This window comes from Cornus florida, unplaced genomic scaffold (genome assembly GCF_030987335.1).
Source record: "Cornus florida cultivar Cherokee Brave unplaced genomic scaffold, ASM3098733v1 CherokeeBrave_3.0.0_Hap2_Chr11, whole genome shotgun sequence".
NCBI classification, from domain to species: domain Eukaryota; kingdom Viridiplantae; phylum Streptophyta; class Magnoliopsida; order Cornales; family Cornaceae; genus Cornus; species Cornus florida.
Genome location: NW_026775581.1, coordinates 138,866,064 through 138,893,133, shown reverse-complemented (window position 1 = coordinate 138,893,133; position 27,070 = coordinate 138,866,064). Strand labels below are relative to the sequence as shown.

General features: G+C 34.8%; 3 protein-coding genes across 6 annotated transcripts; 2 read left to right on the top strand and 1 right to left on the bottom strand.

The window, feature by feature from the left end:
* The first annotated feature begins 3,634 nt into the window (after positions 1 to 3,634).
* LOC132283431 (transcription factor GTE9-like) lies at positions 3,635 to 12,677 on the top strand. 4 transcript variants are annotated; one of them, XM_059785376.1, is made up of 12 exons: positions 3,635 to 3,781; positions 3,951 to 4,000; positions 4,455 to 5,693; positions 5,790 to 5,838; positions 5,922 to 6,062; positions 10,670 to 10,740; positions 10,878 to 10,944; positions 11,283 to 11,363; positions 11,443 to 11,558; positions 11,647 to 11,713; positions 11,875 to 12,005; positions 12,103 to 12,677. In XM_059785376.1, the coding sequence occupies exons 3-12, from the start codon at positions 4,467 to 4,469 to the stop codon at positions 12,370 to 12,372; spliced, it is 2,220 nt and encodes a 739-aa protein (XP_059641359.1). In that variant the 5' UTR covers positions 3,635 to 3,781; positions 3,951 to 4,000; positions 4,455 to 4,466; the 3' UTR covers positions 12,373 to 12,677. The 4 variants fall into 4 exon arrangements, with proteins under 4 accessions (XP_059641359.1, XP_059641358.1, XP_059641357.1 ...); XM_059785375.1 differs by having other exon boundaries at positions 4,431 to 5,693; XM_059785374.1 differs by having other exon boundaries at positions 3,951 to 5,693.
* A 1,511-nt stretch (positions 12,678 to 14,188) lies between these two features.
* LOC132286745 (TLC domain-containing protein At5g14285) lies at positions 14,189 to 15,371 on the top strand. The gene has a single exon (XM_059789130.1). It carries the CDS (start codon positions 14,529 to 14,531, stop codon positions 15,273 to 15,275), a length of 747 nt encoding a protein of 248 aa, XP_059645113.1. The 5' UTR covers positions 14,189 to 14,528; the 3' UTR covers positions 15,276 to 15,371.
* Positions 15,372 to 17,685: 2,314 nt separating this feature from the next.
* On the bottom strand, positions 17,686 to 22,466 carry LOC132286744 (lysine histidine transporter 1-like). The gene is made up of 8 exons (XM_059789129.1): positions 22,221 to 22,466; positions 20,288 to 20,445; positions 19,358 to 19,744; positions 18,840 to 19,233; positions 18,627 to 18,732; positions 18,437 to 18,528; positions 18,276 to 18,344; positions 17,686 to 18,152 (listed from the first exon to the last, which is right to left on the bottom strand). Exons 1-8 carry the CDS (start codon positions 22,260 to 22,262, stop codon positions 18,054 to 18,056), a joined length of 1,347 nt encoding a protein of 448 aa, XP_059645112.1. The 5' UTR covers positions 22,263 to 22,466; the 3' UTR covers positions 17,686 to 18,053.
* Positions 22,467 to 27,070: the final 4,604 nt, after the last annotated feature.

Genomic DNA, 27,070 nt, shown 5'->3' with positions numbered 1-27,070 from the left:
TCATAACACATATCAAAAATAAATTTAGAATTTTATATTACAATAAATAAGAATCACAAGTTCTTACAACATGTATCATGTATGAATTGAATATTGTATCAGAATATTTTCATAACACATGTCAAAAATATACTTCACAAAGTATCATCTTCCTTTCGGTTGTTGATTAATAAAATTTGATTTTGCCAACAATGAAGTAAAATAGCAATTTTAAATCAAGATCTGTATAAATAAGTATTCATTATGTTTTAGACATTAATTTATATAACAAGTGATACGTGTTACAAGTAATTTGTGATGCTAGATATAATTTAAGTTTGAAACATGTTAAGCTTAAGTTGTGTAACATGTTTTCACTTAATTTTGACAATGTGACAATCTTCCACTCATAAAAGAAAGTTGATGGATTTATTATATCCCATTCTTTTTTATATTATTGTTGTATTATAAAGTTCATAAATGATATATGTTATAATTAAGTTCAAATGTATCATATAATTGATTTTTGAAATATTATACTTTAAAGCTGTGATGTTTTCAAGATATGTTTGTTTAGCATGTTATTATTTTTTCTTATTTAAAAGTTGTCATTACCAAAGGAAATTTTTGTGCATATGCATTATATTATAGGAAACATTTCATAATAGTCCTACTTTTGAAGGTGAAAGACAATCAATAACTAATTTTATTTTTTTATTTTTACGGACAAACAAGTTTTACTTTTGCTACTTATTTCCAAATCAGTTATATTTTTTTTTTATTTCCAACATTGCCCTTAAAGGTATGTTTTACTCTCCTTCTATATCTAACGTAACTTCTCCTTCCAGTCCCATGACTCTCTCCTCTCCGTGTGTCATTCTCTTTCAGCAACTTCCTGCGAGGAATGGAGATCTCAAGGGCTGCATTGACTCAACTGCTGCTTTATTATACCAGACTCTCAGATTGCATAAAGAGGATTTTTGGTGGCTCTGCACTAAACAAAGATCTTGTTTCAATATCTTCAATAATGTAGGAAATCAGGAAATACTCGAGGACTTTTTAGATCATTGATTTGTGACACTTGTATCTTTGAAGATTACACACAGTTTGTTTCTTGAAGAAGGTTCTTAATAGTAGCTATTGTCTGAGGAAAAAGCACAGGAATCAAGTTTTATTTGTTATGCATTTCTAAAAGGGGAAATTTTTTGATAAGCGATTGTTCCGAGTAATTTGAGATATATTTTTGTGGATGCTTAAATTTGTATGCAATAAAATGGTGTCGTAGTCTTGTAGATGCCTCCGTTATTTCTCGGATTACAAGAATTGCAAATATGCAATAAAATGTAATTTTGGAATGTTATCATAGCCGATGCTGGCTGAAATTGATTAGGAAGAGAGTGAAATGAAAAGAAAATGACTACCAAAACCTGTTAAAGCTAAAATTCATTTTCTCGAATGCTGTCATCTGTAAGAATGTTTGAATACCTCCGACGCCGACAAATCTCCACCACTGGTAGGTAGTCGATGTCATCATTTAAATTTCCCCATTTCTCTCTCTAAAAACCTCACAGACATACCACGAATTTCAGGAATTTAAGATTTCTTCAAAGAATTCATAGTTGAATTAAGAAAGCTTTGGTGCCTCGCCCGTCCGGCCTTTGGAACACTTGGCCTTGCTTGGGAAAGCTTTGGTGCCTCGCTCAGATCTTCGTCGGCCTTTGGAACACTCAGCCTTGCTTTGTTTTCTTGAATTGGCCTGCGGTTCTCTTCCTTTGTTTGGGTGTGGGTGATGAAGGAGAATGACGCACAAAGGAGAGAGAGTCATGGGACTCGAGAGAAAAGTTACGTTAGACAGAGGGGGACAGTAAAGCATACATTTAAGGGCAATGTTGAAAATAAAAATAAAATTGAACTGATTTAGAAATAAGTAACAAAATAGGATTTTTTTGTCCTCAATTTTTTTTTTAGGACTTAGATTGTCTTTCACCTAAAAAAAAATAGGACTATTAAGGAATTTTTCCTATATTATATCTCAATCTTTTGACAAATTAAAATTTTGTGTAATTACATTACCAAGAAAAAAATAAATTTTGTGCGATCATTCTATATACAAAACAACATAGCCTCAAAACATTCACTCTCTCAAATCTTACCTCAATTAGTTGGTATCAACAATTCAACTAAAAAAAAAAATAAAAATTTCAAATCCACAAGCTACCCTCCCATATCTCCTTATAATGTCAACATCAAACTATTGACCGGGAAAAAAAAAAAATCAAATCAAACAATAGCATTCACAATCAACACCGCCGATTTCTGTTCGATGACTCAGAAATTTGATTAAAGTTTCAGTGACCAAATTACAAGCTCTCTGCTGCAGTTTCAGTCTGTCAATGAGCCTCCCAACATCGGTGAGCAGAACCAACCAAACCAGACCTAACAACCTTCATTGTTTCCTGCCAAGCTTCATTTACATTATTAATGTCCGGTGAAGTTAATGATGGTGCTCCATTATTTTCGACCAAGCTCCATTATTTTTCGGAATGTATGGTGCTTACTTCAATTTTAGAGGAAGAGAGACTTAAAGTGAAATAATGAAATAGTACTATTAAGGACTTAAATAATGTCAACATCAAACTATTGACCGGGAAAAAAAAAAAATCAAATCAAACAATAGCATTCACAATCAACACCGCCGATTTCTGTTCGATGACTCAGAAATTTGATTAAAGTTTCAGTGACCAAATTACAAGCTCTCTGCTACAGTTTCAGTCTGTCAATGAGCCTCCCAACATCGGTGAGCAGAACCAACCAAACCAGACCTAACAACCTTCATTGTTTCCTGCCAAGCTTCATTTACATTATTAATGTCCGGTGAAGTTAATGATGGTGCTCCATTATTTTCGACCAAGCTCCATTATTTTTCGGAATGTATGGTGCTTACTTCAATTTTAGAGGGAGAGAGACTTAAAGTGAAATAATGAAATAGTAAGAGGAGATAGAATAAAATTTTGAAAGAAAAATCAGTTTTATGTTTTAGAGGGAATTTGAATTTCATTTGATATAAATTATTATATAGATATATATATATATATATGTATGTATATATACGTGCAATGTAAATACTTTTTAACTTAAAAACGCCATGTCACCAATTTACCCCTCCAAGGACAGCCTCCACTGAGAGGCGATTTTTTCCCTACAGCTGTCGACAGCGCCCGGTGCTTCTTCAGTGTGGGCCCCATTCAATACTACTAATACCGCGTAAAATGAAGGCTGCAAAGTTGACGTCGGCGAGTAGCTTCTGGAACTTTTGTACTCCTAATAGAATTAAAATAACGCTCACCGCATAGGATGTGGTTCTGTTCAACCAATAGAATTACATCTGGACTCGTGAAATTAGTTCACTCTTGGGTAATCCTATCACAGCTCTTGAAAAATATCAGCTTTAGACTAATAAGATGCTGACGTAAATAAACGAGTTATTAAATAGTTTAGATTCACCGTACCAGGACACATCTCATCCATTCAAATCCAGATCCAGTGGCCCAAATCCGATGTATTGTTCAACCGTTGGATTAGACGATATCAGGCATTCAACGATCCCGATCACTCTATCAGCGGGAGAAGACGACTTTAAGTTGCCATTAAGTGGAGACTGGAAAAACGAACCGACTTCGCCGCCCAGTCTCAACCCCCTCTTTCTCTCTCCTAGCTACCTCTTTCTCTCTCTACAAGGGCGAAGGCTTCAGACTTCGCTTAACCAGATTATTTCTCTGCTTCACTGAATTCTTCTTCTAAGGTTTGAAGCGCTGTGTACCTCTTGGGTTGATGTCGAGCTTCAATTTCATTCCGAGTCTTTAATCTAGGTTTTAATTTCGGTCCATGTGTATCTGTTCAGCTGCTAGCTGTTGTTTTAGCTATTCATATGAATTTTCCTCTATTAAATTATATTTATCTTGTCTCTGAAGTCTGCTTCACCGAAGGATTTCGCTCTGTGGAACTGAAGTAGGTCATCAAGGTTAGGGCTTTTGAATTACTGTTAGTTATCGATCTTTTTTTGTTCTTAATAACATGTTTTAGAGTTGAATTGGGAGAAACTATCAGAGAACACTGTAATTTGTATTAAAAAAGAAAGCACTATTAGAGAACACAAAATACTGTATTTGAAACCTTTTATCTATTCATATTTTTAGTACTTCAATATGAATGCTAATTTATTGCAACTCCATAGTAATGAATTCATCTGCATATAAAAGAGAGAAATTAAAGAAAGTTCTCGATCTAATGGGTTTCTTGCTTTGAAAAAAGAAAGTAATATAGATTCAAATGTACCAGTAAGTTAAAGCCTATATGTGTGCATCTTTTTGAGTTGTAAGAAGTACTATAAAGTTCCAGGAACTTACATATCCATGCAGAGTTAAGTGACTTATGTGTTACACTGAGTATAGGACCTGAATTTCTCCAAAAATTAGGATCTGGGTGCCATGATGGCGAAGAAGGATAGATTCCAAGAGGAGTGTTCTACTGGATTTGCGCCTAATTATGAATCAGAAGGATCCGGTAGCGCAGGACCAGTAGATATGGAAGTTACTGCTTCCGAGGACTCAGGTGCCCTAATGAGGAAATGCATTAATCTGAACTCTGCCACGCGTGATGGTTTTGGTGTCCCTATACATGTCCTCCCATTGTCAAAACTCTCGCCACATGAGAGAAAGGATTTAGTGCTAAGGTTGAGAGCAGAACTAGAACAGATCCGCATCTTCCAGAAGAGAGCCGAGTTGCAAAGAACGAATGTTGTAACAATGTCGTCATCGAGTGACATTCTTAGTTGTAGCAACACACAAAATGGGCCTTCTGTAGAGAACTTCAGGAAATCATTGGCGTTAAATTCTGGGCCAGGGAAGAAATTAAATCCTCCAGGACAGAAGGGGCGAGGTTGGAATCGTGGCAGTTCTGGAAGGTTTGAGTCTGCAAAATTGGCAGCAGCGATGAGCACTTCAAATGCCATTTTTATGAAACAGTGCGAGGCATTATTGAAAAAAGTAATGTCACATCAATATGGTTGGGCTTTTAATACTCCTGTTGACGTAGTAAAGTTGAATATCCCTGATTATTTGACTGTTATTAAGCATCCAATGGATTTGGGAACAATAAAGAGCAAGATTGCTTCATGCGAGTACTCTGATCCACTGGACTTTGCTGCTGATGTCAGACGAACTTTCTCCAATGCTATGACCTACAATCCTCCTGGAAATGATTTCCACTTCATGGCTGATACAGTTAGGAAATTTTTTGAAATGAGATGGAAAGTAATTGAGAAAAAGCTTCGGGTAGATGATTCTCAGCAATTGCCAGAATCTTCAGGCCTTCATGAAGCAGTGGAAACATTTAAGCCAGTGCCTCAGTCAAAAAAGAGGAAAATCGCTTCGGTGCATCATAAACATATGCCAGAGCCTGTAAAGCGGGTTATGACAGATGAGGAGAAACATAATTTAAGTAGAGAATTGGATTTGATGGGAGACTTGCCAGACAATATTGTGGAATTTCTGAGAGAGCAGAGTTCTAATGGAAGAGGAACTGGGGAGGATGAGATTGAAATTGATATTGATGATCTCAGTGAAGATACCTTGTTTATGTTGAGGAAGCTTTTAGACGACTATTTGCAAGAGAAACAGGATAATCTTGCAAAAGCTGAACCTTGTGAAATTGAGGTATTTTACCATCTGAACCCTAAGAAGATGTAACACCTTTTTACATGAATTAAGTTTGTGCATGATGATTAATATGTTTCTCTGTCTCCATTGCAGCTGCTAAACGAACCTGGGCTCAGCAATTCATCTATGCAGCTGTGCAAAGGTCATTATCCACTCCTTTCGGTTGCATGCTGAAATGCTGAAAATTTTCTTTGATGCTCTCTCTCATATATTGTACAATTTTAGGGAATGACCATGTTGATGAGGATGTTGATATCGGTGGGAATGAACCTCCTGTCTCAAGTTATCCTCCTGTTGAGATAGAAAAAGACACAGACCTTAGAAGCAATAAGTGTAACAGTTCAGGCAGCTTCCGTGACAATTTGGGTTGGTTATCGTATACATGTCTTTTTGGTCATTTCATTTCAATGTTTAGAATTATATACTTGAGATTTCAGAATTTTAGGGAACACATCTACTTCAAAGTTCTCTCTTGTATGTTCTGATTACCAACTTGACATGTGCAAACATGATATGTTTAAAGTGTTTACTTCATGCTTTCTAGTTGCAGTTCTGCATTTCTTTATATTTTATAATTTTGGAACATCTTCTGATGGTCAGTTCAAATCAACAAATTTTAGTGCTTAGATAAAGTGTCGGTTGTACCCCCAGTGTATTATCTTGCTTGCCAATATAGCCTACAAAATTTAAGTCCAAATTCTCTCTCTCTCTCTCTCTCTATATATATATATATATATATATAATTTTTTCTCTCTAGGCAACAATTTATTTCTATTCACAATTTCCCCTGTAATTCAACCTATCTCCATTGACAAAATAGCATTTTGTACAGAGCCAAGGTAGTGCCTTGCCACTGTGATGCCTCAACCAAAAAAGTCTGATGTTTGGATATTACCCTCCTATTGAATTTTGTTGCCCTTCCCATTGGGGTTCACTGAAATATTTTTGTTGTTTCTAATGTTTCCCATGGTTTCGGTTTCGTAAGGGCAGCATTGTTATTCAAGCATTTGTCTTTGTTGCTTTTATTTGCTTTATAGCACCTTACCCAGTCATCTTATCATAATTGCTGCTCTTGGGTTTCTTTGAATGTGACAAACCCTTCACTGGTGATGTCTAGTTGATGAATTTACATGTTTACGCCCCATCGTAGTAGAAGGGAAGAACAAAAAGAAGAGGCAGAGGCAGGGGGGAGAACTTCTGCTTATGGGGCGTATCTTCTTATTTTAAGTATCCTTTTACGAAGCTTGTACTCCTTAAAATTGGGGTGCAAGGAAAGCTGCTGGAAATGTGGGAAACAAATTAATGTCATGGAGTAGTTCACAGAATTGTTAGAAATTGATTTAGGGTTAGAGTCTCTCTCTATTGAAGCTCATGGCTTGGGTAAAATCTTCCTTTCCTTGTATGGGTTGGTCTATGTTTGTCTTGAATGCTTTCACTATTGTCCCACTTCCTTGCATTTTCTGTTATTATTACTGTTATTCTTTATTTTAAAAAATCAATTATGAATTATTTGTTTAAGGATGTGTGTTGTAGTAAATTTGATAGATGGATTGGAGTTCAGTAATTGACTCTTCTCCTCATCTGAGTTGTGATTGTAGTCTTGAGGAATGGCCTATTATTTCTACCTCTTCTATTGCATAAAATTTGATGGTATTTGTTCAAGCATTCTGCACTCGAACTGACATAATCATGTAATGAGTTGAAATGTCAAGATTTCCTGCAGTAGAACCTGTCATCATTGTTCAAATTCAATTAACAACTTGCTAAAAAAGAAAAAGGATCTAATGCCACGTTTGGTGTGCAGGAATGAAATAGAATGCAAGTGGGAATGGAATGAGAATGGGAAGGGAAGGAATGGAATGGCCTTGACCATTTTCATTCTATTGTTTGGTTGTAAATACGAAATATGTAGGAATGGAATAATAATAACCATTTTAGTGTTTGGTTGGACTAATTTAAAATTTAGAATGGAATAAATTTCTAATTAAATTCTCCAAAATATCCCTCTTAGTAACAAATAGATTAAATTAACAAAATGACATTCTCTAATAATTTTTTAAAAATAAATGGTGGCAGTGGCGGTGGTGGATGGTGGAAAGCGGTAGTGGTGTTGGAAGGCGGCAGCGGTGGTGGAAAGTGGTAGCGGTGTTGGTGGAAGGCGGTGGCAATAGCGTGGTGGTTGTGGTGGAAGGAGATAGTGATGCGACTATGGTGGTGGTGAAAGGCAGTGGGGGTGGCGGCGGCGGCGGAGGCGGCAGCGGCAGCGACGGCGGTGGAGGAAGGTGGTGACGAAGGCGGTGGTGGTGAAAGGTGGCGGCGGTGGTGGTGGAGGTGGAAGGTGGCGGTGGTGGTTATGGAATGTGGTAGAAGACGATGGCGGTGGTGGTGGTGAAAAGTGGTGGAAGGTGGTGGCGATGGTGGTGAAAGGCGGCGGCGGTGGCAGCGGCGGCAGTGGTGAAAGGCGGCGGCGGTGGCAGCGGCGGCAGTGGTGAAAGGCCATGGCGGAGGTGATGGTGGAAGGTGGTGAATGGTAATGGTAATGGTGGAAGGTGGTGGCGATAGCGGTGGTGGTTGTGGCAAACGGTGGCGGTAGCGGTGGTGGTGGTGGAAAGTGGTGGTGGTGGTGGAAAGTCAGTGGTGGTGAAAGGCGGTGGTGGTTGGGGTGGACGGTAATGATGGTTTTTGGATTTGGAACATGAGAGTTTTTTGGGAAATTGATTTTTAAAAAATAATTACTTGGGGAATGGAATGGCCATTCCATATGTTTAGTTGTGGAATGGATTTTAATTCCAATAGAATGGCCATTCCTACTTTAAATTGCATACCAAACAAATGAATGGTTGGAATGGGCATTCCATTCTTGCACACCAAACGTAGCATAAGGGTCTTGGTGGTGCATTTAAGAATTGAACATAGCTGGTCCAAACACAATCCATATGGACTTGTTTTAGAGTCAAGTTAAATGTGATAAGTTTAGTTATTCTGCCCAAATATATTTCATGCAGATATGACCTCTCTATTAGACAACATTAAGTCTTACCGAAGTCGGATTTCCTTTTCCTGCCATATGTGCTTAGACTTTATTTTTTCCCCTTCTTCGTGGTTCAATATATGTTTCTTGAAGGGTGGATGGGCTTGGAAGTGGTCCAATATTTGTTCTTGAAGGGTGGATGGGCTTGGAAGTGGTCCAATATTTGTTCTTGAAGGGTGGATGGGCTTGGAAGTGGTCCAATATTTGTTCTTGAAGGGTGGATGTGGATGGGCTTGGAAGCATCATGGCGATGGTCGATATATTTTCATGGAATTTGATTAATGTGAATAAAATGGGCTTCATAGCCTGGACACTGGCACTAGCAACTGAAAATGACACGACACGGCAGTATAAAATTATATTTTTATATGTACTTATTTGGAAAATATATATAATTTTGATTAACTTTCTTAAGTGCAACAATTAAGTGGCGTTGGGAAGACAAAGGTCAATATACATACATAACATATTCGCATACACAATTATTTATGCATATTATTACTCAACACTCTAATATATATCACAACTATGCATACCTTTTTCTATACTAAATGTATTTACTACACGATCAACTTGTTTTTTGCACTTTTGTGTGCGTGTTTTTATGAAATTAATAGCACTTTTGTGTGCGTGTTTTTATGAAATTAATAAAAAGTCGCTTTTGAGTTGGTAAAGAGGCTAGGGGAGTGATATTCCGGACCCATGGTTGAGGTTTGGGCAGAAGCCAAGCATTGTTCGAGGTTTAAATTGAATTGGACTTGAGTGAGTGGTAACTCTTGAAGGTGGTAGACACACCATATTTTGTCATGAGGCAATAGAAAATAGTCACTAGATATTCTCAAACAACTGAAAAAGTTTCCCAACACCTGCTGCCTACCTGCACCCAACCTTAAACAAGATGGGGTTGGGAAGGTTAAAAATGGGGTAAGGAAGTGTTAGGGGAGGTTGAGAAAATCTGACTTGGGCTCCGGATGCAATCATTTAGGCATCTTACAGTTGATGCTGGGGGCCCCTTCCCTTGGAAGTCTATTTAGCGTTCTAAGGCCCCCCTCAAAGTGGCTTTCTTTGCTTGGACTTCTGTTTTGGGAAATATTTTAACCCAGGATAATTTGAGGAGGAGGAATCAAGTGGTGGTTAATCGTTGTTACTTGTGCTTGCGTGATGAGGAGACAGTTGATCATCTTTTGTTGCATTGCAGTATGGCCAGAGATTGGGTTTTGATGTTTGGTTTTTTTGAGTTCCCCCTGGGCTATGCCTTGTTCCACTAGAGGGTTGATTGAGGCTTGGAGAGGCTTCTCAGTTGGGGCTCTCATTCGAGATGCCTGGAGGGTTACTCCTCTTTGTATTTGGTGGTGCATTTAGCTGGAGATAAATCGGAGATATTTTGATGGAAAGGAGATATTTTGATGCCTGTCTCTTTGCTTAAGTTCTCTATTATTTCCACTCTTTTTTGTTGGGTTTCAGGGAGAGATTATAGATCTTTAAAGGAGATTGTTTCTTTTTTGGCCTCTTTGAAGGCTTGAGACTTTTTTTGGCCTTTGTGTTTCTTTGGGATCCGCTCCCCTTTTGAGCATTTATATAAATTTTTACTTATCAAAAAAAAAAAAAAAAATTCCCCAGTTTTGTTAAAATACATGAAACGACATATATATAAGATTATTAATAGGGATTTTAGTAACTCATAAATAATGACTTCACAGAACTCTTTCACGGAATGCCCTATTGTAAGTTGCGTTGCTTCATCAATTTTATGATGCTGGCAAAGTGGCAAGGCAACAACCTTCACCTCACTTTGCTAAAGATGGATCCTTCCTTCCAATTGATATATATATATATATATATATATATTTCTTGTGTATAATTGGAATTTGTTGTTTTTCCCTGATCTATTATCGTTGCTGTTGTTATGCATATAATTGTTGGTGTGCATATACTTATGCAGTTTCAGACTCTGGCGGTGCTGAGAGCGAATTAGATGGTGCTAAAGCCCCTAGTCCAGTAAAGCAATCAAAGGTATATCCTCATGTTATTCTCACTTTATTGTCTAATAAAATGGTGAATTATTGACATGAGAATCAGTGTTTTACTTGATGCTGTCTTATAAAAGTTTTCGCACTTAATTTCAATTTATTTATTTTATTTGAGCACAGGAGAGCTCTGATACCGGACCAGATTTAGATGACAAGACTGGTGTTGGCGACTTACATGATGGAAATCGTGAGTAGTTTTTGTTCTTTTTAATTGTTTATTGACTGCTCACTTTACAGTTTCAGTGTCAAATTTTTTTGTTGCGCCTGAGGATTTTTTGCTTTGCCATGATTTTCTGGAAAGGTTGCCATGTTTGAAACTAGAAAAACTGTCAACATAAGCATCAATTATAAATTCTAATTGCTAGTATCAATCATGGTACATATTGGCAGAGGGACATTAATATCAACCTATGTTTAATACATATGGCCAACTAATGATATGGCCTGGGGTGTCCTCACAATTTTTTCCCCTGCATGGTAAAAATTAAAGATTCTTTTACAAGTCTCCTCTGTGGCCTTGTGCAGAATCTGTTAGCGGGTTGGATCAGCTGGAACAAGATCCCCAGCAGAATCAAAATTTTGATGAGTTGGATTGTAATCGGGATGGTAAGCATGAGCGATGAAAAGAATTGGTATCCATCTAGTTTTGTGGCGGTGTCTCATCCGTCATCTTATAACATTTTAGGGGAGAGTGCTCCAATCCAGAGGCAGGTTTCACCTGAGAAGCTATACAGGGCTGCTCTTTTGAAGAACCGCTTTGCTGATACCATATTAAAAGCTCGAGAAAAGACACTTAAACAGGTTAGTTACAGAATTGGGTTCTTTATGACTACCCTATTTGTACTAGTCGAAATGCAAGCACTTCGAATTTGATCTGGCTTGAGTATAGGGTGAAAAGGGGGATCCTGAGAAACTGCGCCGTGAGAGGGAGGAACTTGAAATGCAGAAAAGGAAAGGTTGTGACCTTTACAACTTTGGAATACTAATTTATTCACATTTGCTACCTTTGAGACCTTATTGTTGCATTTGTCATCATTATTGTGAAATCTATATATCAGTTAGCTTGTATGTCATGTTCCAGAACATTTCTTGATATTAGTTCACTATCTGTAACCAGAGAAAGCTCGCTTGCAAGCAGAAGCCAAGGCTGCTGAAGATGCTCGAAGGCGAGCAGAAGCAGAAGCTGCGGCCGTAGCCAAACGGAAGAGAGAGCTTGAGAGGGAAGCAGCTCGGCAGGCACTTCAAAAGGTAAAAACATATATTATGTTGCGAAAAGAAAGAAAAATGAAAAGGGTAAGGAAAAGCTACCCGTGGCACTATTCATCCTAAATTTTTCTTTGTGCAGATGGAAAAGACTGTTGAAATTAATGAGAATTCTCGGTTTCTTGAGGACTTACAAATGCTAAGTGCTGTCCCTCCCGAGCAACTACCAAGCTCTGTAGATGAGACGAGCCCAGATCACTCTCAGGATGGCTTAGGAAGTTTCAAGTTTGGGGCCAGTAATCCTCTGGAACAACTTGGGTTATATATGAAAGTCGATGAGGAGGAGGAAGAAGGTGAGCCGCCTCATATTCTGAGCACCGCAAATGATGTAGAGGAAGGAGAAATTGATTAAATGTTTGTTCTGCTACTGCATTTACAAACTATGGAGCAAAAGAATAGAAAAGTTTAATACAGAAAATTCTTGCCGGCACTTGGGTTCTAATTTTAGTGTTCTTCTGTCGCCCCTGAAGCTTTCTTGTCCAAATGGGAAGAAATTGAGAAGTTAAATTGGTTGCCAGGCATGTCTTGATTGTGTAATGTGCATGAATTTACAGAAACATGGGAGAAGAAAATTTGCCTATGAGAGGGTCTTTTCTTTATGGATGTGATTTGAGTTGAGTGAGGAGCATAAAAATGGTTCCCTTGTTTCAACGTCAATGGTTGTCATTACTACATCGTCTTAATCCTTGTCATAATCGCCAATTAGCATATGCAATTTCAGTTACATATTAATCACGTTTAATCTATTTTAATCTTAAGGCTTGTTGGTCATAATTTGAAACTGTTCTTTAATTATAAAATATATAGTCGGATCATTTTAATCATGACAGGCACGAAAGAGAATAATACGTCGGGAGATAAACCCTCTCTCTTTCTTTATACCATCCTATCCAACTAAACTTTAGTGATAAGATTCTCAACCAAATAATGGACGATATAGACCCCACATTGGAGTGGTTGACCAATATTTTTTTTTTCTTTTTAGGTTAGATAAAGGTTGTTTCACACTAGATGGTTTTGAATCTCTCGTTCTGGTATCCACGAGTAGATAGATGGATGGTTTGGTGCTGTTGTGACACGTCCTACATTCTGATACCAATGGATTAATATGTTAAAATCTTGCATCTTTTTTGCACCTCTGTAACTTGGCCCTTGTTTTATTTATTTATTTATTTTGAGCTTATGGCTTATTTGCATTAATCACATATTTGTAGGCAATAATATATTGCATTTATCTCAATTGACTATGAATTGCTCCACTTTGTGTTACTGCCAAGCAATATATTCTTATTTTCCCTACTTCTATTAGCGTGGCGTGTTTTTGTAAAAGGAGAGACAGGTTGTTGGTAGTTGGCTATCTCCTATCCTTGTAACTATAACTATATATATATATATATCTATTTCAACGCAAACCAAAATAAAAAAAAAATCTACTATCTTCGTTCTTCAATTAAGATAGTAGATTTTTTTTATTTATTTTGGTTTACGTTGAAATAGAAATAGAGTATATTAGATAAAGAAGTAAAATAAAAACCTTTGAAATTTTAACAAATTGTCAAAATTTTCCAATATCAAAAAGTGCAAAATGGTCTCTACCGAAGAGGAATACTTTAGGGTTTGTTTTTTATTTTTTACTTTGAAGTGTGTTAATAGTAATTGGGAGCCTCTTTGATAATGTATATTTGTTGTAAAATTTTTGAAAGCAAAAATATGAAAACATTTTTTATAAAAAAAATATTGTAAGTTTGAAATTTTAAATGGTTAAGTAAAAAATATCATTTTAGAATTTTTTGTTTTTTTTTTCTTTTTCTTTTTGTGATCAAAATTTTTGCTACGGTGCGGAAGTAACAAAAAATGTTTGGTTTGCAACTATGAAAATCGTTGAAAACAAAATACTGTACAAACACTTTGCTAAGTCAGTTTTTTAAAAATTGTTTTATGAAAACTCAATTATAAAAATAATTATAAAATATTTTTTTCTTGATAACAGTTTTTTATTTTTTTAAATTTTGAGAACTATTTTTAGAGTTATAAACTAAATAGCTTAATATTTTTGCTTAGTCCCTTTTTCCAAAGCATTTCGGTATTAAAATTACAGTAAACGTTTTATAATTTTTTTTGCTAAACAGGCTCTTATTAGCTGGTTAGCTTGCAAAAAGTCCAAACTTGAACGCAAATACCGGTCATTTTGGAGCAAATACCGGTCGTTTTGGAGCTCTCTTTTCTTGAGAATCATCTTGAAGCTTTTAAGAACAAAACTCATTGATAAGTTCAATTCACTTCAGAGACTTTGCACACAATCTCTCTTTCACTTCAGAGAATTTTTACACTCTCTTTCTCTACGTCTGTGCGTGTAAGATTCCACCAACCATAAACAAGACAACTCGAAAAGTCTTTCCAGTCCCAACCTTCCCTGTTGTATTTCACTTCAAGATTAATAATAAATATTCGTTTCTCCATCACTCTCAAATCAATTCTTGAAAATTCAAATTCAATTCTGGGTTTCAAATGGAAGAAACCCCAACTCTGTTTTCCTCAACCCTCCCTCTCTTCTTCACAATGTTTCTCATCATCTACCTCTCTGCCCACTTCATTGTTTTCCGACATTGGAGCCCTAATCTCCGTCCCGAAGCTTCAAGCTGTCTAATCTCACTAGCTCACGGAACACCCGCTGTTTTCTTAGCCTCTCACGCCATTCTCTCCGACCCAAATCGCAGTTTCGCTTCAATCAACACCAATTTTCAAAACACAGTCCTCGATTATAGCATCGCCTACTTTTTGATGGACCTTTGTCACTATCTCATCTTCTCTCCCACTGACATGCTCTTCATAGGCCACCATTTGGCCACACTCTTCGTCTTCGTCACCTGCAGATACTTGGTTTCTCATGGAGCTTATGCGATTCTTGTTCTTCTTGTTCTTGCGGAGGTCACGAGCTTTTGTCAAAACACATGGACGCTCGCGAGTGCTCGGAAAGCGGATTTGGAAATTGCAGCCAAAGTGTATGACTTTTTGTCCCTTCCATTTTATGCTCTTTATTCTGTTGTTAGAGGTTTGGTTGGACCTCTCTTTGTGATTGAAATGACTCTGTTTTATGCAAGTGGGGCAATGAATGATGTGATTCCGAAATGGGTTTGGGTTTCTTGGATTGTTGTGATTGTAATGGCGATATCTGTTAGTATACTGTGGATTTCCAATCTTTGGATTGACTTGTATAGAAAAAGAACCAGTAAACTTGAAAAGAAAATTAGATAGGACTCGGTAGAGTATTGGGTTGATGGTTCTATTTACTGTATGTTCAATTGATACATATATCTATGAAAACCATGAATATATTTAGTATTTTTTTGTTTTCTCTTGTTGTGTAATTACGGAGGTCTTGAATGTTCATAGCTTTCTATTGTTGCACTGATTTTGGAAGGAGGGATTGTATATTAAAATTATAGAAAACTTCAATCTTTCTTGTGAAGAAACAAGAAAATGTGGGGATAGAGAAATAAAATTTTGAGAACCCAAAAAGAGGAAAAAAGTTGGATTGGATCTTCCATTCCTTCTTTATATCATAAATGCAGAGGCCAATAAAAAGCAAATTTTTTTTTTTTTTTTTGTGTATCAGAAACTGAACAATCTGAAATGGGTATTTGTAAGAATAATGGAAAACTTATTCTGGCTCTCCACAAACCTTACAAGTATACATTACTCCTCATTCCACGACCATATATATTCTGTTACGTCAATAATTTTCACAAACGTAGCAGCTATTTATACATCTAGAATCATCTGATAGGTTTTATGTTTTTGATCCTCAACAACGCAAGTCTCATTTATCAAGAGCTTTGAGTCAGCACCTGAGTTTTTCAACATTAAATGCATCCATTAATCAAATAAAACTTGGTAGCTTGACAGGAGCCAATGTTTAAGAAGACGTTGTTTCTGTAGATTGAGTTCACTTTTTCGATTGCTCGTTTGAATTTGACAAGGATAATGAGTAGACTAGAACAGAGAATGCCCAGAATGAATAACAGTAGCGATGCCCAATGGCCTCTTGCAGGATTATGAAATCTGGTATAATTTTTGAAATTGGAGAAAATTTAGTGCCAAACATAGCTTTTGTTCGAATTGCTTTATACCCGAAATTGGTATGCTGGCAATTCCCAGTTGAATTATTTAAAACTGGGGAGGAAATCATAGTTATTGAGGGAAATGCATGGTGAATAAGGCAAACACTTTTCGTCATCTGTACATATATTTATCTTAAAAACATAGTTAGCACTAAAGTACTGTGAACTCTACGAAACCTATATTTTAGTTAGCAGGTGACAGCAAAATGTTTTTTAGGTGGTCACATAATACAAAGTCTTGTATCACCTTTACTCATAATTTCAGGGAAGATTTTATAGTCCACTTTTGTTTCATAATAAGAAAGGAAACCAATCATGAAGAGACAGGAGATATATATATATATGCAGAACATTTAATGAATAAAATAGAAGAGTAAATAATAAGTTTTGTTGGGGAAATTTTTTGGCAAATCACTTCCTCCTGGTGTTGAAAAATGGTTTAAGAGTAGAAATGATAGTCCTTGGCTTGAATTATTATTTGCCTCAGCCCTCCAATAGGGGATGGGATACAATCATCAAAAGAAGGCCAATTATTATGCACGTCTGAAATTCATGAAGCCAAATTAAATCAACTTACCTTTAATTTAAGGGCAAACGGAGAACAAGGGAATTAATTTGACATTCAAGTTGCACATACCCAATTAGTAAACCAAGATAAACTGAAGTTTTTAGGTTTGTAGATGGCAAGCCACATGAGGAAGCAAGGGAGGTGAAGAAAGATGAGATAGGATGGCATTAAGCAATCCTACAAAATCCTTGTTGCAGGACAAGTAACCCATCTAAATACAATTGCGACGACAATAACAAGCAGATTTTCACTTACAAAATATGTTGTTGGGGCTAATGCAAATCCACCCAAGAAGACCACCGAAGAAAGGGAACATTGTTAATGCTGTAAGCAAACAAAATGCATCAACTTTAAGCAATAGAACTTCATATGACAAAGGTTTTGTATTGGATGAAGAGGCAACTTAGTTACACAAAGATTTCTTGTAATAAAGTGAAGCATTGTACTTGCCCTGAAATATGTTAGCGGTTGCAATGAGGCATACAGGTTTTTATAATGTGATGAGTATGTTGTGGTCCACTTTATTCCCAAGCATCCAACACCCAATTAGAGCAACAGGGAAGTAGGGTGTAGAAGGAAGGGATTGTAGCTTCCATTTGTATCTAATATGTATATTCCCATTTTGAGCTCTACCACTTCGCTTGGATTTTATTCATTTATTTTTAATTATAACTTTACTTCGGGGTTTAAGAGGATATAATGTACGTAATGTTTGTGTGGATGTGAAGTTCTAAGAGGGGTAAACTTCAAAAACATCTAAAATTTGATATTTATTAATACAAAGCGAATCTTGCAATTTCATATTTGATAAAATATCAAAGAATATAATGGTCCCCTTGGACACATATTTAATAGATATCTCAATGAAAATAAATTTAAATTCAAACTCATCAAATTGGAATATATCATGGAATTGAGACATCAAATTCCAGTTTTGATGTTTGGATGCTACACATCAACTTCGAGAAAGGAGGAATATTTGGAATCCACCATATTTCATTTCAGAGAAAAACAGAAAACAATAATAAACATGAAGGGAGATATTCATATATATAGATGTGCACACCATTTAATGAGAGCAAAAAGAAGAAGAAAAACAGAAAACAAATAGAGACCTCCAGGATATGTTTTTGGCTGGTACGTTCCATGGCCAGAGAGTTGCAATCTCCAAAAACAAGCCAAAAAATATATATTAATACTTCAGAAATTGCAATTGATTAGTCGACGACGAAATCAGCCATGGCCATCATTCATCATCTTCATATTCTTCTCTGCCTGCTACTGCTACTGCTACTGCTACTTATAACACAAACCACTTCCTAGCCTCGTCTTGGTGTTGAAGGACTAAGAGTAGAATTTATAGGTCTTGGCTTGAATTATGATTGTTCTTAAACCTCCAATAGGTGATACAAGCATTAACCCAAGTCCCAGTATAATGCAGATCTGCATATTCATCAAAATCATGCAAATTGAGATTTAATTAATTTGAAATCAATTTGAAAGGTAGGTAATAAAAAATGACAAATTAACATAAATGTGACGACGTTCATTTGAAGTTGCACATACCCAGTTTGCAATCCAAGATAAGCTGAATCTCCTTGGTTTCTTGATGGCAAGCCACATGATGCAAGGTAGCTGCAACAAAATATTGAAATATATGAGAGATTAAACTCGAAACCATTTGTTTATACAATTTTAACAAGAAGAAGAAGAAGCTGGCTTCTTACAAAGTATGTTGTAGGGGCAAATGCAAATCCTCCAAAGAATCCTAGAAGACCTCCGAAGAAAGGGAAGGTAATCGCCACAAACATTGTTAATGCTGCAACAAAAGTTACAAACATGGTTAACACCACCACCTGCGATACATAACACGAAAAAAGCTTCTTCTGTATGATGAATTAATGCTGCACTACTTACCCACATATACATTTCGTGTAATAAAGCGAAGCATAAAACTGGGATTGAATTTCATTTTCTTGACCAGCACAGTTTCTATCATGTCAAATACTGGCATGGCATAAATCTGCATAATTAAAGATGACGACAACCATCAAAAATCATGGAATGGAAACAACAAGTAGCGTGATATATGAGATGGAAAAAACCAAAGAAGCTAGATTTGTTGAGTACCTGATAGCTTCCAATGACATGAACGACAACAAAGAGGTTAGCCATTGCAATTACCCATGTCGGCTTCTCTAATGAGATGAGGATATTGTCAGAGACTGCATTCCCGAACATCCAGTAGCCGATGAGAGCAACAGGGAAGTAACACAAGGCCACCACAATGTAGGCAACGATCACTCCTCTCCACATGGGCACCTTGGAAGGCTTCTGAGGCGTGGAAGGGATTGTTGCTTGAATCTCCAATACCACATTGTGCCCGGCATACGCAAATGCCACTTCACCCAATGCACTAAAGAAGTTAAATACTGTTCCGGAAGTCGTCTTTGCTTTATACCCATATTCCGCATCTGCTTGCACACCCTTGTGAAGAGAAGTTGTCCAAGCAATGGTTGAGTAACTGTAGTATCACAATTCAATTAATATCATCATCATCATCATCATCATCATCATCATCTTTGTCAACCGGACAATTTTTATCACACACATACATACAAACAAATACTACTATATTGTATACATACCTCAATGACATAACTGCTGCAGCCAAAGACACACCAGAAATGGAGTTGAAGTTGGGAAGATGGGAGAGCACGAAATGGACAGACGCAAAGATCATAATGAAGTATGTAAGTTTGATATCCTTGCAATGCTTATCGCACACTAAATCATGGAATTTCTTGAGGGATTTTCCTCCCGTGACCATATACACTATGTCCACGCCCACTTCCACAATCAGCTGTTGAGGCACTACGATCCACAGACCGAGTTTTTCACCAAATGCATGTTGACCTAGCTCATGGTATCTGTCGAAACGCTTCCCTGGTACTACCTCATGCATCTCTACCATTTGCCACAGTGTGTATAATGTCACTATCCATGATATCACCAGCACTGTTACACCAGGACCCCTGAAATTTCATTATTAAATCACTACTCCATTATTTTTATATACACTTTATTCATCTCAAACTCACATAATCAAAAATAATAATAATAATTTTATATCATCAAATGATTGCCCAAACAAGCTATATGATGCATTAAAATGTTATGTTGAGAAGTAAATGAAAATAATGGTTTGCACAGGTTTTCAAAACCTCATGCATCTATATTTTTTTCCCTCTCAAAAATGTAAGTTTTCACTATTTTAAAAATTAACAATTTAATAGTGAAACAATGAAGCAGCACATTAAAAGAGCAAAATTCTTTAATAAAATCATGTAAACACTCTTAATTTTTAGAACAAATTGAAGCCCTTCAAGAAATATTATAGAATTGGAGAGGGTCATAAATTTTTAAACTGACTCATAAACTTCAAAGCATGACTCACAATTGCATTAATAAATCAAAATTAAAATGGAAATTTTGCTACCCAAAAAACCAATATTTTTCAAGTTATAAAATAATATTGAATGAAAATATAATATATGTTGTTGTGGAGCTAAGCATACCATCCAAGCTCAGACATGGCATAAGGAAGGCTGAGAACACCAGCACCAACCATGGCAGTGACATTGTGGAAAGCTGAGTACCACCATTTTGCATTCCTCGACGAAGTGATGGGAAGCCAATCGTCAATTGCCTTCTCCTTCGCTGTTCGTTGATCAACCTGTGGTTCATCATATAAACATTTCTTTCATTACATTCAGTACAAAGAAAAAAATATACAATTTTTCAATAGAAGGAAAAATCTATATATATGCATGAATGAAAACAAAAGAATCAAATAGTACTGTATTGTTTCAGTTTGTAAGGTATTAAAGTTATAAACATTAAAATATGCCTCTGTTTTTTACCCTTAATACCAAATACTGACCCTTTAAATCAAATCAATATGTATTACAGTATTTAACAGACCCAAAAAAATAAAGCTTTAAAAATAGAAGTATCATTATAAATTTTTCATACCAAAATTCCATATTTTTGAATCACAATCCGAAGGAATTTAATTTAGTTCCTAACACCATCTACAAGTTGGGTTTGGATTACAGAGGAAGATCAATCTGAAAAATATAACCAAGAAATGGTACTTCATTGCCATCCTTGTATTCCACGTCACAAAAAGATTAATATATATATATATTTTAAATGATGGGAAGCTTTTGGCCAAATTTCAAACAACTAAGCTCACTTTTCTAGAATTTGGGTGTTAACAACAAATCAACTGGCTGATTCAAATTACACATGAAATGGGCTATAAATAGGTATGATAATAGTTATGAGTCATAACATTATCCACCAAAAATAATAATAATAAATAAATAAATAAATAATCATTCAAATTAGATGAAATATATATAAATATAAAATAGGATGCGGTGATAATGTAGTGGTAGGGCATGTGCTGCTCCTGGCCAAAAGAGTTCGAATTCACTCCATCGATCAGTTTGCTAACTTCCAAAAAAGTATATATATAAAAAATAGGCTTTAATGAAAAATTGATTTTGTTTAGGTGTGAATGTGTAACGAATTTTCCTATGAATTGAATTTGGAAGCTTCTTCGAAGGAGAGTTGATAGGTACGTTTACTGAAAAGTCATAATCCCTGCCCGTGGCCATAGACAGGGTACCAAACATGGACTCAGACAATAGATTCCAAACCTTACCTTAAGTTAAGGAGAGAAAAAAATATCCAAAGTTTTTGCCAACCATTCATTTTTATACCAATATTAGTTCAGAGTAGGTCAAACAATACAAATTACTACAATATGGTTAGAAGATATGATTTGGCAGCCAACCCATGTGATTGTGATCGTGGTTGAGTGTCCCTCTCTTCGAATCAAAGAAATTAGTGGCATGGTCACGCTAAGATAGTCAAAGAAAACAAGTATATATACATTAAAAACACACACACCATGTGAAAAAACGCGCTTAGTACACAGGAATTGGCTACTAAATCCCCGAATGTGGGGTGTAGGCTCTAGGTCTAGTGAGTTTTGGACAGTGTCCCAACTACAACTCACTAATTGATGTAGCGGTGAGAACTATTTGTGCTTGTTCGTGTGAGAGAATAAACTTTAGGTTCCACAAACTTCAAAATTGACATCCCAAAATTCTTTCTTTTACATCATCATATTCTCAACAACCAAACAAACTGGAGAAAATCTGTTTAATTGGGAAAGCCACAATTGACAAAAACCAAGAAATTAAAACATGAAAACAAAATATTAACATGAAAAATCAAGACGAATAAACAACTCCAACAAATTTGGAAGTCATCAAAGTCGAGACGCTTCAGAGATTTTTTGCACGAAGAAGCAGCGTATACAGTCGTATAAATCATACATGTAATATATTCGGCATGCATGTACGTACGTGTATAAATATATGTATATATATATATATACATGTGTATGTATATGTATATAGAGAGGGAGAGGCTTACTTTGCCGTTGGGCATATAGTCGGTCGGAGCTTGAGTTCCCATGACTGTTGAGTGCAGAGAGAGAAACGAACAGGGGAAGAAGATGAAACAAACAATAGGAGAAAAACGTTCGTTAGGTGTTTTTCAACTCCTAACAAATATCGAATAGTCTTCTATGCATTTAAAGAGACCAATTACCCCCATATATATAGAGTTAGAGAGCTACACAGGGTGTGTATGTAAATGCTACAAAAAGGGCAGAGAGATTTAGAAGGTGACGTCTTTTGTTTGACTTTACAAAGTCTACTAAAGACAATGAATCTTGGTTTTAAAAACTTTATTTTGCTGCTTAATTAGCTGGAATCTATGATGAAAATTCCACGAACCCACACACACACACACTCACATACCATACCAATGTAGAGAAGATTCACCGTGTTTCTACTCCTACCCTAAAACCATCCTTGATTTGCTTGATTTTAGGTCATCTAACCAATCGATCAAAGTGTGCGTGGACCCCACTTTTCTTTTTTAAATGGGGTTTTAATAAATATAATAATATGCATATCCGCTTATCAATATAAGTTAGAGGTAAGATATTTTATATAATTAGAAAAACATATTGTATCACTCGGGTTCTCTCGGTTAAAATGGAATTTTTTTATCTGTTGAAAACTCTACTTTTTTAATATGGAATGAAATTAACACTTAATTACAAAATATATATATTCAAGATTCTTAATTGATAGTTGGCGAATTTTAACCACTGACTAGCTAAATACTTATCCTCTTAAAAAGTTAAAATTTTAATGAAAATGATTCTGTCATTTACTGCAGCAGTGAATTATCAGAACTACTTATTTTAATTGGTTCATTAATATAACAAATAAGGGAGTTGGACCCTCTATTTGTATGGTATATAAGTAATTCATTAAAATTTTTTAATTAGGTAATAACAAATAGGTGCAAATATCACTACTCAAATTTTAAATAGCAACAACAAATTTAAAATGAGAGAATATATATCAATCTATGTTGTGGTTTAATATAGTTTTTGAATGATTTATTATCATTAATCATTCAAAACACATAGTCTATGTATAGCTAGGTTTATGGGCTAATATGAGATATGGCCAGCTCTATTGATGTGGGCACTAAGGGGAGCCCATAAATTCCTTCAAAATAGGGGTGATGAATGTTTAGATTCTCTTTTACGTCCTTTTAGGAACCACACATTCCAGAAAAGAAAAATATTAATTAAATTTTATATTTTTCTAAGATATTATGATGTACTTTTAATTTATAGATAATTTCCCATATCTTCTTTTAGATATAGATCCATAATCAGTATTTGAATCTTCTTCAATTGTGAAGTATTACTGTTTATAAATAGTTTTTTTAGGTAAATATATACTACTTCGATTTTTTATTTTATATTATTTTGCTATTGACTCAACACGCTCCTATTGCAATGCGAGTAGAAACTTGTAGTTTTTCTCTTGAAATTTCTTGGATAATTAGTTTTATTTGGGTAAATATATACCCAGACTTCGATTTTTATTTTTATATTATTTTGCTATTGCCTCAACACACTCCTAGTGCAATGCGAGTTGAACTTGTAGTTTTTCTCAAACTATAGGAAATATTATTTGATCAGATTATTGAATTATTTATTGCTCAATGCGAGTTGAAACTTGAATTATTTATTTCTCTCGAAATTTCTTTGATAATTATTTTTACACAAATCTCTTTTTAATAGGCATACAATTATTATGTGGCATGGTCATACAAAAATTAATAACATATTACTGAGAGGATATTTCGTGAGCCAGATATATTGAATATCTTTTTTCCTATCACTTTTTACGAATTCCGTCTCTTTCAAGATTAGGACCCCATGTCATGACTTTTAGTCCCGGCATGAATTGATCCTACTGTACAAATAACATTTTCTATCTTGAATTGAACACAAATCGGTCCGCTCAAATTAATGTTTCTGGTCCGCCCATGTCCCGTGATTTGCTAGTTGTCGTGGCATCACTTGTATCTTCAATTGTGTTAAAAAAAAAAAAAAAAAAAACTCGTATCTTCAATTGATTCTAAACCACTCAGCCTCTCACACCATATTACACGAAATGATTTCGATATCAATCTTGAAAAATCAAAATTCACCATATCTGCTGTTGGGCCGTTATAACATTTTCTATCAAGTGTTACAATTTTTTTTTTTATTTTTATAATGACATAAAAAAAGAGAAAATAGAAGAGATAGAAAAAAGTATATAATTTTGTTTCGGGTTAAGATGGATACTCATTCTTAAATCATCATTGACTATTTAATTAAATGGATACACAATTTTTACTCATTATTAACTCACTTACTCAAATTTAAATATTCAAAGAATTTAATTTTAATAGACGGACTTAGATGATTTAATAAATTTACGCTTAAATTGTCACCCCTAATTAGTCCTATATATAAATTAATCATATTGGGGCTGACTTCAATTTATATATATGCAATTGATATGCTCCAAGTCATATAGAGTGGTAACGAAAGCGTGAGAGCGGCATATCACAAAAAAAATTTAAAGCGGGAGTGCTGCATTATAAACTTATAAAAATAGTAGATATATGCTTTAAATAAATTTCATGCAAATAAAAAGACATAATAGTGAATCAAATATGAGTCCATTACAATCAATATACTTTATAAAAAATGCATAAATTAATCAAACATAACAATCAAACAAGCTGCTTTATAAAAACAAAAACATAACAGTGAATAGGGTATAACTAAAAAAAAAATTCCAAGCATAACTGCATAACAACAAATAATAATAATAATAATAATAATGAATTTCATTCATATTTATACATTTGACCTGCTTTAATCTCTTAATATAACAATTATTATTTTTGAAATAGCAATGTTCAAAAGCAAAAGAAAAAGAAACAATACTTCAGTTTGCAAATTCTACTACTAAACTTTCAAACAGATATGAAATATCCAAACTTCCAAACCCAAAAGCAAAATGTAAAGAAGTGAAAAACCCTACATTCAGAATATGAAAAGTTATTCCTTCTTTTATTTATTTACTAATAAATATTGAAGGTAAAGTATTATTAATTTTAAACTCTATTATTATATCATTTGACCTATAAAGGACTGGACATAATTAATCTTTTTTGGTCTGTTTAAGTTGGGGGTAAAACTGAAATTTATCAAGATTCACATTAAATTCGTGAATTTATTTTCCAAAGTCGAATTTCTTGAATAGAATACGCGCTTTTTTCTTACACAATTCGTCAAATTAAATATTAAAAATTGACGAATTATTAAATTTAATTCGCAAATTAAGAAACATGGAAGAATTTTTGATGAATTCACTCTTAAAATGCCGATTCGCGCGTAGAACAATGGAGCGTCAGTGATTTGAGCGAATTATGTGACTATGCTTACAATAATTATGGTATAAGTCGTTTAAATTATACAGGCAAGTCTAAATCATTTCACATGTTCATCAACCAATTTATCCTATGATCATACGTATATTAATTGCCTGACTTCTTGTTCAATTGATTGACCAAACAAACGTGGCATGTGCGTAGACATTGCATATGCTTAATTAATTCCATAAACCTAGGGGTTACAAACAGTTGGCAACTTGGCATATATATATATATATATATATATATATATATAATGTAGCTATGTGTGTTACGCAGTACACATGATTCCTAGTATAGTCTTATTCATTCAAAAAGACTTAGAAAACTTCTCAAGTAGTAGTATAATTAGAATTAGATTTCTTTTAGCTCATGAGCGCATGTGGAGTATTGACTGTCGAAACGTTATTTGGTTCCAAGGCACATTGTATCCTACCCCGTAGTTTTCAATTTACCTTTCCAACCAAATATATAGAGGAGTGTAGTTAGAATTACAAAGTGCAATAAGTTAAAAAGTGAATATTATTTTATATGAACCGAGTTTAAGAGAAAGAATAGTATTTTGACTGATGTAAAATAATAATACTAAAATCTTATTTTTTAGAACTGATCTATAGTCCAAATTAGTCCTTAAATAAATCCGTCCCTATTAATATTGAATGATTTAGTATTTATATTGAATGATTTAGTATTCTAAAGTCCGATAATTCAAAATGATTTATTTAAATATGAACTAACATATAATATTTCTTACATCAATCAGTTCATAGTTCATACATGATAACACATAATTAATATGATTTATCCCACTGTCATTACTATCATTACTTCTTTTCTTTTTTCTTTTTTTCTTTTTTTCTTTCAAAAACAACTGGCTTCCTTGATTCTCTCTCTCTCTCTTCTTCTTTTTTTTTTTTTTAATTTTTTTATGTAAAAATACTCCCTATTCCTTTCTTATTTTTCTACATTGTGACAGAGGTTTAAGCTCAATAATTTAATTTCAAATAATCTTTTCTAAACTGCAAACTCAAGTTGCCAATCATTCTGTAAAAATAATGATAAATATTAATTGATTTGTATTTAATTTATCTCAACAGCGCCTTCAAATTGCCATTATTTTGATAGCCTTATTAAATTATTACTCCGTATATACATTGTTTGACAAAAAAACTTTGGGCTAGCAGTTCATTTTTAGAGGTCATTCTTTCTCCTGCTAAGCGTATTAATGAACAGGGACCCCAAAAATCCATGTTAGGGGTGACCTTTAAGACAAAAAAATTGAACACATTCATTCATACATTTACAATTGTGCTCGACGACTTTTCATATGCTCCTGATACTTCTTTTCAATATAGCTTCGATTTTCTCAACCCCACTTCCAGTTTCCAGTTTCCAGTTTCCAGTTTCTTGGATATATTCAA

Bases quoted from the DNA above. Each gene is read 5' to 3' on its own strand.
- LOC132283431 (XM_059785376.1), top strand. From the start codon at position 4,467: ATGATGGCGAAGAAGGATAGATTCCAAGAGGAGTGTTCTACTGGATTT. The intron at 5,694-5,789 runs GTATTTTACCAT...TCTCCATTGCAG, and splicing joins CTGAACCTTGTGAAATTGAG to CTGCTAAACGAACCTGGGCT. The intron at 6,063-10,669 runs GTTGGTTATCGT...ATACTTATGCAG, and splicing joins CAGCTTCCGTGACAATTTGG to TTTCAGACTCTGGCGGTGCT.
- LOC132286744 (XM_059789129.1), bottom strand. From the start codon at position 22,262: ATGGGAACTCAAGCTCCGACCGACTATATGCCCAACGGCAAA. The intron at 19,234-19,357 runs GTATGTATACAA...GTGATACTACAG, and splicing joins GCAGCAGTTATGTCATTGAG to TTACTCAACCATTGCTTGGA. The intron at 18,529-18,626 runs GTAAGTAGTGCA...CTTTTGTTGCAG, and splicing joins TACACGAAATGTATATGTGG to CATTAACAATGTTTGTGGCG.
- LOC132286745 (XM_059789130.1), top strand. From the start codon at position 14,529: ATGGAAGAAACCCCAACTCTGTTTTCCTCAACCCTCCCTCTCTTCTTC.